Source organism: Octopus sinensis, unplaced genomic scaffold (assembly GCF_006345805.1).
Source record: "Octopus sinensis unplaced genomic scaffold, ASM634580v1 Contig00783, whole genome shotgun sequence".
Taxonomy (NCBI): Eukaryota; Metazoa; Mollusca; class Cephalopoda; order Octopoda; family Octopodidae; genus Octopus; species Octopus sinensis.
Genome location: NW_021824270.1, coordinates 1 through 11,993, shown reverse-complemented (window position 1 = coordinate 11,993; position 11,993 = coordinate 1). Strand labels below are relative to the sequence as shown.

General features: G+C 32.8%; 1 protein-coding gene across 1 annotated transcript; it reads left to right on the top strand.

The window, feature by feature from the left end:
• The first annotated feature begins 4,440 nt into the window (after positions 1–4,440).
• On the top strand, positions 4,441–9,349 carry LOC115226968 (caspase-3-like). Its single transcript, XM_036515521.1, has 2 exons — positions 4,441–5,764; positions 9,331–9,349. The coding sequence occupies exon 1, from the start codon at positions 4,874–4,876 to the stop codon at positions 5,753–5,755; it is 882 nt and encodes a 293-aa protein (XP_036371414.1). The 5' UTR covers positions 4,441–4,873; the 3' UTR covers positions 5,756–5,764; positions 9,331–9,349.
• The last annotated feature ends 2,644 nt before the right edge of the window (positions 9,350–11,993 follow it).

Below are 11,993 nucleotides of genomic sequence, written 5' to 3'. Positions count from 1 at the left end.
GGCGGAAGACTGCAGGGTGCATGTGGTCAATAGATTACTTAGGTAGTCCATACACCGATTTCGTGACAAGAGGCCCTCTCCCACTTCTACTATCAAGAACTCGGCTTACATAGAAGAACATTATCGGGAGGTATAGAGAATGTTTTGCTTATCTCCTAAATCCAGTCAGAATAAAATCTGACAGACGCGTGGAGTACGTAGGATTGAAGACTAACCAACAGAGACAGAAGTAGATGGAGCGTTCAAAAGTAATAAGGGCTCCGGAGAGGACCCGAAATGTTAAAAATCTTTAATAGAGAAGGTATTCTCTCGCTGACTCGAGAATGCCTGGTGTTTTGGACCTCTGAAGTCGCGATCCAGGCTGATAATCCCAATTTCCGATAACAAAGAGAGGAATTACGGAGATGTACTTGCATAACGAGAGACTTGATCTGAGATCGTGTGCTGGAACGAAAACAATTGCAGCGTGGAAGGTGGTTATAAGCCATTTAAGAAACACACAAAAACCGTTAGATTCACTTCAACATTTAAGTTTAATTTGTCAAAAGAGAGGAATGTTCTAATTTTAGAAGAATCTTTTTTTATAGCCTCCTCGGTAAAAGTCTACGCTAGATGTCTGGAAAAGAAATGTAGTGTTATTTTCAAGCCCAAGCAAGCTGAAGAAAAGTGGGGGCTCCTTTCTTGATGCAGTAATACATTACTGTTTTAATTATTAGTATTATAATTAATGTTTTTCTTAGATATTTGTATTGCCATTTCAGACGGTCGTATATGGATATTGAATTCTAATTTGAACTTTTAACATTTCTCCATTTTTATAATTGTTTGTAGTGTTTTATATAAGATTTTATCTTATAAATGCCTATAACGAAGTTTTTACTTATTAATTTCATATTTTAATTGCTTGCTTTATCAGGCAATCATTTTGATATGATGAATATTTATTATTCATCATATCAATTATTATTATTTCTTTTTGGACTTTCCAAAAAGTTTGAATTGTTCTACTTGAACATATTTTTTCTCATATGTATATATATATATATATATTTACAGATACGTATTCGCCATGATACATCGCTAGCCACTACACATTCTTTATTTTCCCTCCTTGTTTCTTTCTGTGTTCCTTTCTGTGGAGGAGCGTAGGCTCGAAATGTTAAAGACTTTTTCACTTCACGAGCGTTAAACTAATACATCTGTTTGTTGTCTAAACCACCTGTCTTCGTCTTTGGTTCTTTTGTGAATTCTCCCTATACACATCAATATATAAATACACATATCTACACATATATATACATATATTCATATATATACACATATATATATGCATATATATATATATGTATAAATATATATATATGCAAATATATATACATATATATATATATATATATATATTATATATATATTATATATATATATATATATATATATATATATATAATATATATATATATACATAATATATATATATATATACATATATATATATATATATACATATATATACGTATACATACTATTTACTCCTTTGCTTGTTTCAGTAATTTGACTGCGGCCATGCTGGAGCACCAGCTTTAATCGGACAAATCGATCCCAGGACTTATTCTTTGTAAGCCTAGTACTTATTATAACGGTCTCTTTTGCCGAACCGCTAAGTTACGGAGGCGTAAACGCACCAGCATCGTTTGTCAAGCGAAATTAGGGTGACAAATCTTGGCACACAAACACACTCAGATGCCCACACACACGCACGTATATTTATATACGACAAGCTTCTTTCAGTTTTCGTCTACCAGTTCCACTCACAAGGTTTTGGTCAGCCCGAGGCTACAGTAGAAGACACTTGACCAAGATGCCATGCAGTGGGACTGAACACGGAACCATGGTAAGTAAGCTACTTCCCACAGTCACTCATGCACCTATATATATATATATATATGTGTGTGTGTGTGTGTGTGTGTGTGTGTATGTATATATATATATTTGTATGTATATATATATATATATATATATATTTGTAGTTGCAGCTTAGAGCTGTGCCCATGCAAGGGCACCCTTGTTTTGCTACACTGCTATTATTGGGAGCCCCCTATAATATGTGGCTTTTGGTGAATAAGGGAGCTTGATATCGTGACTCTCATTTGCACCTCTTGCCGCGAGGTAGGTTTATCTGCGACTCTCGACAGGAAAAGGTCCAGTTTGATCTGAAGACACCTACATCCACATTGTGTAGATCCCTCGGGCTCTTTGGAAAAATTTTAAAAAGCTGTGGGCCTCTGAAACCCTGGCCGTTGCAGTAACTGTTCCTGAAGCGCGATAGCATTGCTGGGATCTTTGTCACTGTGCAGTGTCGACCACTTCTGGCATTAGTGTAGCTTTCAATGCCAAAACTTGGCACAATTCCTTTCAGGATCTTCCAGATGTATATTACTGCACACCTGTCCCGCCTTTGCACCAGGGAGTAGATTCTTAGCTTTTTCAGCCTTTCCCAGTAGCTGAGCCGTTGCAACGAGACGATTTTCTTTGTGAGGATTCGCTGGAGCAGTAATCCAGGCGGCTGAGGACGATTGTCCTCCAGAGGACCATCAAGATTTCCTTCTCTCTGATCCTGAACGTTCTCAGGATCCATCCAGCCAATCGTCTGCACTTTGTTGCCATCCTGGTAATGTGCATTTGGAAAGAGGTATCATCACTCATCTCGATACTCAGGCCCCTCGCTGATTTAGGCTCTGGGATTGTAATCCCCTGTGGACCCTGTAAGCTTTATATTCAGTTTTGGATGCGGGTAGCGCAGGGCTTGGAATTGTTCAGTATTAAGCCGCATAGTATTGCCCTCAGCCCATCTGTTAACTGAGTCCAACTCTTGCTACAGGTATGCAACATCTCTGGGCGTTCTGTATCTTCTGCGAGACTTTCGTATCGTCTGCGTAGCTATACATACATACATACATACATACATACATACATACATACATACATACATACATACATACATACATACATTCATACATATGATATTAGGGAAAATGATTCCAAAATTACAGGGAAAAATTCAATTTAGTAATACTGAATCAAATTTCACAATATATAATACATGTATATAAATTAGAGAAGAACCACCATGTAGCAATTCAACAATGATATACTTAAATCATACCATATAGAAAAAAATTAAAGGTATGATAAAACATTTACCTAGAACTAAATTAAGTACAAAATAATAAATAAAACCTATACAACAAATATATACGTTTTATTTATTATTTTGCACATTACTTGATCATCGTTATATGTTTTATCTTATATTTAATCTTTCTATAATATGTAATTTTTCTAAATGGTATAATTTAATTTTTCATTATTGAACTGATAAAAGGTGAGTTTTTTTTCTAATTTACATATATATATATATATACTAGCAGTATCGCTCGGCGTTGCTCGGGTTTGTAAGGAAAATAACTATAAAGCATTTTTAGAGAGTTATAGCCAAAAAATAGCAAAAAATGCATTGAAAATGGAAAAAAAATTATGGTAATTTTTTTTTTAAATCGTTGACTCATCGTAGACATTTTAAGAGAGTCACTTCCCTTATATAATAGCGAAAAAAATGCATTAAAATGGAAATAAATGATGGGAAATTATTTTTAAAATCGTAGACTCATTGTAGACGCGCGCTAATACCCAGAAGGGCTCGATATGAATCACGACTATAAGATACCCTGTTTTGGTTAAACTGCACCGCAAAATGTGGGAGTAGTTAGGAATCTAAATCGTAGGAGACAGACACACAACCTTACTTTTATATATAAAGATATATATATATATTATATTTTGTGAAATTTGATTTAGTATTTCTAAATTGAATTTTCCCCTGTAAGTTTGGAATAATATTCCCTCATATTATTATTATTATGTATGTGTGTGTGTGTGTATGCATGTAAGCATGTATGTATATGGTACATTAAAACCTGATGGTTCCTCTGTTTATTTGTATCCTTCTCTCCATGTCTGTTCACTTGGGTTTTCTTTATGGCCACTCCTTACCCTGCTGATTTGGTTCCCGATCAAGATATCAGGGTGTAAGCCCGAATCATTTGAGCGCTTCTAAGAGTTTTCGATATTGCGATTATCATGGTCTCACTTGTTGACTCTCTATCTGTGTGTGTGTGTGTGTGTGTGTGGTGTGTGTGTGGTGTGTGTATGCGTTTGTGTGTGTGTACATGTGTAGATGTATAGTTACGACACCTATACACATCGGGCTATAAAACTTCCAATAAAAAAAAAACTTTCGTTTTCTCAGAAAAATATGTATTATTGGGTGCATTATATTGCATAGAAAACTTGCTTATCCCACTCAATGACCTAAATATAGAAACCTTTATCATTGGTTTGTTGCTAACCAGTAGTTACTAAGGCATGACATATCTTAGATATACATTCAGAAAGCGCAAACAAATAAAAACGAAGAAGTAGTCTTGTGTTGGGTTACGACTGTTGTATCACTTAAAAATTCAGTGAAATTCTCTTTCGGTGGATTGTCTATTTTATTATCAAGTTATATCTGGACATTTCATCAATGTTTAAGGTGTAAGTTTAACAGATGTGGATATTTTACTTTGTAATGTATTAACCTATATTTACTACTGTCTATTGAATATTCGCTTGTGTTATTCCCACCATCTTGATATTTATAAAGAATACAATTTTACTGCTATTTCTGTGCTGAACAACGACAAAAACAGCGCTAATTTATCGTCTTTTTCCGTTCCTTAACTGCAGTGAAATTTTAAGTCCAATTTTCAGAACAATCCACCGTTTGTTGTTCCCCTGATATATTTCCGTACCTTCATACACATTCCGATCAACCATGGATTACAAAGATGCACAACCTATTGATGGTATATGGTTTACAGAGAGAAACCCCGATCCAGGACCTCAAGATGTTGAAATGGAATGTAGCGAATCTGTAAATGTTGAGGAATGTAGCGAATCTGTAAATGCCAGATATGACATGGATCCCGAAAAAAAGAATCTGGCTTTAATAATAAATAACGAAAAGTTTGACGAATCGACTGAAATGTCTAAACGACAAGGATCCGACAGAGATGCATCAGCAATTAAAAAGACTTTGAAGTCATTGCATTTTGAGGTGATCGACCGCAAGAATTTATCAGTGAAAGCGATGACGCAAATCTTCACGGATATATCCAAGTGGGAGCATGCGAAGTATAACTGCTTCCTTTGTGTTATATTGACACACGGTGAAGATGATAACCAGATTTATGGCACTGATGGCAAAGTAAATCTTAACGATTTAGTAGAGAAGTTGCTTCCTAATAGATGCCTAAGATTAATAGGTAAGCCAAAACTATTCTTCGTACAAGCTTGTCGGGGAACAAAACTGGACAGAGGTGTAGTTATGCACGATGCCGGCGATGTTAGAGAAAAATATCAAAATGTCACATCTCATAAAGTACCACTTTGGGCCGACGTTCTTCTGGCTTATTCCACTGTCCCTGGATTTTACTCCTGGAGAAATTCCACTAATGGATCGTGGTTCATTCAATCGTTGGCTCACATTTTGGAAAAAGACGGAGACCGACTTGAACTGCAACAATTAATGATTTCAGTAAATCGTAGGGTTGCCTATGAATATGAGTCTAAGACTAGACATTCAGAGACTAATGAAATGAAACAGGTTCCTTGCATAGCAAGCATGTTGACAAAAGAATTATACTTTTACAAGTGAAATCTTCCTTTTTTTATATGTCCTCTCCTCTTTCCTCCTGACCTTTTCCACACATGCAAACATACACACACACACACACACACACACAATACACACACACACACACACACACACACACAATACACACATATTCTGTTGTGAGAACTTACTTTGTTTCATTGTAATATTTTTTTTTATGTACTCTTTACGTTCTGAGTTCAAATTTCGCCGAGGTCGACTTTGCCTTTCATCCTTTCGAGGTCGATAAAATAAGTACCAGTTGCGTACTGGGGTCGATCAAATCAACTGGCCTATTCCCCAAAAAATTCCAAGCCTTGTGCCTAGTGTGAAAAAACAATTTTTAACGTACTAAGGCGTTGAGCTGGCAGAAACGTTAGCGCGCCGGGCGAAATGCGCAGCCATATTTCGTCTGCCGTTACGTCCTGAGTTCAAATTCCGCCAAGGTCAACTTTGCCTTTCATCCTTTCGGGGTCGATAAATTAAGTATCAGTTACGCACTGGGGTCGATATAATCGACTTAATCCGCTTGTCTGTCCTTGTTTGTCCTCTCTCTGTGTTTAGCCTCTTGTGGGTAGTAAAGAAATAGGTATTTCGTCTGTCTTTATTTGTACTAGGACTATATAACTTTATATGATCTTTCACTTCTTAATACAGTTGGCTGTTATTTCAAAGTTGTTTGACTGCTACATGGACATTTGTTCAGTACTCGCTCGCACCCACTCAGCACTAATGCACTTACGTTTTTAACAATTTATCCTACACACATATATATATATATATATATATATATATATATATATATATATTCCAAGAAAGAGGTTGTGAATCCAACCAACTAAGCGATAATATCTATCCAATATACTGCTGGTAGAATACCCAATTATTAAAACCCAAATGTTTTTTTATTGCATCATATATATGTAAAGCATAATATGTTAATTTGTTTTAATTGTCATTTTAATTAATAAATAAATAAATAAATAAATAAATTGACATAATATAATGTCTAAAAGTTGATGAATACCACTTATTGATCCCTTCCATTTTCTTATTGCTCTCTCCTCTCTCTCTCTCTCTCTCTCTCTCTCTCTCTCTCCTCTCTCTCTCTCTCTGATGAACATTTTTGTATTTTTGTAATTTTGTAAATTTATCTTTTCTGTATTTTTTCTGGAATTTTAACATGTCATTGTATGTTATATTACCCCAAATTTTTAATTTAACAAATTTTTACCAAATGTTTTATGATTTTAAGCGTAAATTCAATGTGTTATATATGCAACACTGATCCTTATATATTCATACATTTTATATGATGTTTATATATTTATATATTATTATATTTTTAAACGTCGGACTTTATATCTGTTCTGTAGATATAAATGAATATATGAATATATGTAAGCGTTTGATCTTTCTGTGGATTTTGTAATGTTCCTTTAATTGCTGCTCACATTGCCTCCCTTCGGATTAATAAGTATATATATACGTATATTTGTATGTGTTATATATGTATATATGTATAATATATATATATATATATATATATAAAACAAAGTCAAAGTGCGATAAAATAAAATTAATTATTATCGCCGGTGTTCTAGCACAGGCCATATATTATTCATATATAAGTACATTAAAAGGCGAAGTATGTACTAGATAAACAGAAGCTTGATATATATATATATATATATATATATTAATTCGATGGATTAGAATACAAATATAAGTATAATTTTAACTTCAGCTTTGACGAAAAGAAAAAATCCTCATATGGATACTACGCTTGAATTTGTTTGTATTAAGAAGAACTATATACTGAAAACCATAGTCTAAATGTATGTTTTTTATATGTTTATATGCATGTATATTTGTGTACATATATGTATGTATATATATATATTTATTTGTATGGATTGTGGATTGTTTATCTTGTATCGTAATATTTTATATATTGGAATCTATTATAATATGTATTGTCAAGTGAAGATTACTATAGATCTAATAATATTGTTATTATTGATAAACATAATAATAATAATAATAATAATAATAATAGTAATGATACCACAAATTTGCTTGTCAGTTGTTTGACCTTAACCAGTTGAGCATGTCCCTTAGTGGCTGACGATATGTGCATCTCTGATCACGAGCAGAAGTAGTGGGGGAGCATCATAGCCATGTGTTGAGAAGGATTCTTTGGGGTTTGAATAATTCACCTCTGGAAACATGGGTGTTTCGTTCAACATCCTTAAACAAGCCTTATTCAGGGACCTTTTGAGCGGGATGGGTTACTCGATCTGAAGAAAATTCTAACTGGGCTCCACCTGCAAGGTCATGTGCTGTTTATCTTGATATGAGATCACCATGTCACGCATATATGGTTGTGATGCATGTGCCTGGTGTACACTTATCAGACGGGTAGTCATGATGGGTATACTGGGCTTCGTATATTTTACCCCAGTGTCACTTCGATGGCATGCTCTGCTCGCTCACTCAATAATAATAATAAAGAAGAAGAAGAAGAAGAAGAAGAAGAAGAAATTGATTATTGTTTATGTGGCCACAAGCATAGACGTGTTTATATGTTCCAGTATATGTATATATATATATGTATAGTATGATGATTTATATTTACTTGTACCTACTGTTTAATTGTGTTTATTATGTATTTTTACACATGTAAGAGTATATACAATCTGCTTATGCATGTATATGTGTATATATGTATCTGTATATGTCTATATGGATATTTGTTCATATTTTTTATATATATCAAATAATACGTGTATCATGTTTCGTGTATTAATATTAATATTTTTAAAGTTCCTTATAACCTCTGACGAGGCCTTTGGTTATATATATAAGTACCCTATTTTTAAATGCCTACAACCTCAATATATTGACAACTGTAGGCAATAAAAATTTAAATGACTACTTTTAACCATAGGCTGAAACAGCTGTAAGAAGTGATTTTAATGATTGCAATAATTTATATTATGATTTTTATAATTTGTATTCTTATCTTATATGTATTGAATTATAAGATATATATGTATGCTATTAAGGTTCTCATTTTGTTAAATGAATAAATAATCTAAAATTATAATATCCGAAAGTTGATGAACAAACTAAATTTGTTTCTCCATTTTCTTATTTGTTTTATAAATTAACGGTAAAAATATTTCTTTACCTTCACCCGTTTAATACAGTAAATAAGTTAATTGCATTGCAATTAAAAACATTTATGTATTAAGAATCGGGATACTTTACCAACAGTATATTGGATATATATATATATATATATATATATATATATATATATATATTCCAAGAAAGAGGTTGTGAATCCAACCAACTAAGCGATAATATCTATCCAATATACTGCTGGTAGAATACCCAATTATTAAAACCCAAATGTTTTTTTATTGCATCATATATATGTAAAGCATAATATGTTAATTTGTTTTATTGTCATTTTAATTAATAAATAAATAAATAAATAATTGACATAATATAGTCTAAAAGTTGATGAATACAACTTATTGATCCCCTCCATTTTCTTATTGCTCTCTCTCTCTTCTCTCTCTCTCTCCTCTCTCTCTCTGATGACATTTTTTGTATTTTGTAATTTTGTAAATTTTCTTTTCTGTATTTTCTCTGGAATTTTAACATGTCATTCTATGTATATTACCAAATTTTTAATTTAACAATTTTTTACCAAATGTTTTATGATTTTAAGCGTAAATTCAATGTGTTATATATGCAACACTGATCCTTATATATTCATACATTTTATTGATGTTTATATATTATATATTATTAATTTTTAAACGTCGGACTTTATATCTGTTCTGTAGATATAAATGAATATATGAATATATGTAAGCGTTTGATCTTTCTGTGGATTTTGTAATGTTCCTTTATTGCTGCTCACATTGCCTCCCTTCGGATTAATAAGTATATATATACGTATATTTGTATGTTTATATATGTATATATGTATATATATATATATTATATATAGATAATTATATATATATATATTATTATAAACAAAGTCAAAGTGCGATAAAATAAAATATTATTATCGCCGGTGTTCTAGCACAGGCCATATATTATTCATATATAAGTACATTAAAAGGCGAAGTATGTACTAGATAAACAGAAGCTTGATATATATATATATATATATATATATTAATTCGATGGATTAGAATACAAATATAAGTATAATTTTAACTTCAGCTTTGACGAAAAGAAAAAATCCTCATATGGATACTACGCTTGAATTTGTTTGTATTAAGAAGAACTATATACTGAAAACCATATCTAAATGTATGTTTTTTATATGTTTATATGCATGTATATTTGTATCATATATGTATGTATATATATATATTTATTTGTATGGATTGTGGATTGTTTATCTTGTATCGTAATATTTTATATATTGGAATCTATTATAATATGTATTGTCAAGTGAAGATTACTATAGATCTAATAATATTGTTATTATTGATAAACATAATAATAATAATAATAATAATAAATAGTAATGATACCACAAATTTGCTTGTCGTTGTTTGACCTTAACCAGTTGAGCATGTCCCTTAGTGGCTGACGATATGTGCATCTCTGATCACGAGCAGAAGTAGTGGGGGAGCATCATAGCCATGTGTTGAGAAGGATTCTTTGGGGTTTGAATAATTCACCTCTGGAAACATGGGTGTTTCGTTCAACATCCTTAAACAAGCCTTATTCAGGGACCTTTTGAGCGGGATGGGTTACTCGATCTGAAGAAAATTCTAACTGGGCTCCACCTGCAAGGTCATGTGCTGTTTATCTTGATATGAGATCACCATGTCACGCATATATGGTTGTGATGTATGTGCCTGGTGTACACTTATCAGACGGGTAGTCATGATGGGTATACTGGGCTTCGTATATTTTACCCCAGTGTCACTTCGATGGCATGCTCTGCTCGCTCACTCAATAATAATAATAATAAGAAGAAGAAGAAGAAGAAGAAGAAGAAGAAGAATTGATTATTGTTTATGTGGCCACAAGCATAGGCGTGTTTATATGTTCCAGTATATGTATATATATATATGTATATGATGAATGGTATATTTACTTGTACCTACTGTTTAATTGTGTTTATTTATGTATTTTTACACATGTAAGAGTATATACAATCTGCTTATGCATGTATATGTGTATATATGTATCTGTATATGTCTATATGGATATTTGTTCATATTTTTTATATATATCAAATAATACGTGTATCATGTTTCGTGTATTAATATTAATATTTTTAAAGTTCCTTATAACCTCTGACGAGGCCTTTGGTTATATATATAAGTACCCTATTTTTAATGCCTACAACCTCAATATATTGACAACTGTAGGCAATAAAAATTTAAATGACTACTTTTAACCATAGGCTGAACAGCTGTAAGAAGTGATTTTAATGATTGCAATAATTTATATTATGATTTTTATAATTTGTATTCTTATCTTATATGTATTGAATTATAAGATATATATGTATGCTATTAAGGTTCTCATTTTGTTAAATGAATAAATAATCTAAAATTATAATATCCGAAAGTTGATGAACAAACTAAATTTGTTTCTCCATTTTCTTATTTGTTTTATAAATTAACGGTAAAAATATTTCTTTACCTTCACCCGTTTAATACAGTAAATAAGTTAATTGCATTGCAATTAAAAACATTTATGTATTAAGAATCGGGATACTTTACCAACAGTATATTGGATAAATACTATCCCTTAGTGGGTTACGCCCATAACCCCTAACTTACTTTGTGTTATATATATATATATATATATATATAGAGAGAGAGAGAGAGAGAGAGAGAGAGAGATATGTATGTATATATCATCATCATCATCATCATCATCGTTTAACGTCGTCCGTTCTCCATGCTAGCATGGGTTGACGGTTCGACCGGGATCTGGAAAGCCAGAAGGCTGCACCAGGCTCCAGTCTTATCTGGCAGTGTTTCTACAGCTGGATGCCCTTCCTACGCCAACCAACTCCGTGAGTGTAGTGGGTGCTTTTTACGTGCCACCTGCCCAGGTGCCAGGCGAGGCTGGCAACGGCCACGGTCGGATTGGTGTATTTTATGTGCCACCTGCACGGAAGCAAACGAGGCGGCGCTGGCATCGGCCACGAGTCGGATAGTGCTTTTTACGTACCACCAGACCAGGG

What these genes read in the sequence shown, in the direction of transcription:
- LOC115226968 (XM_036515521.1), top strand. Translation starts at nt 4,874, where the DNA reads ATGGATTACAAAGATGCACAACCTATTGATGGTATATGGTTTACAGAG.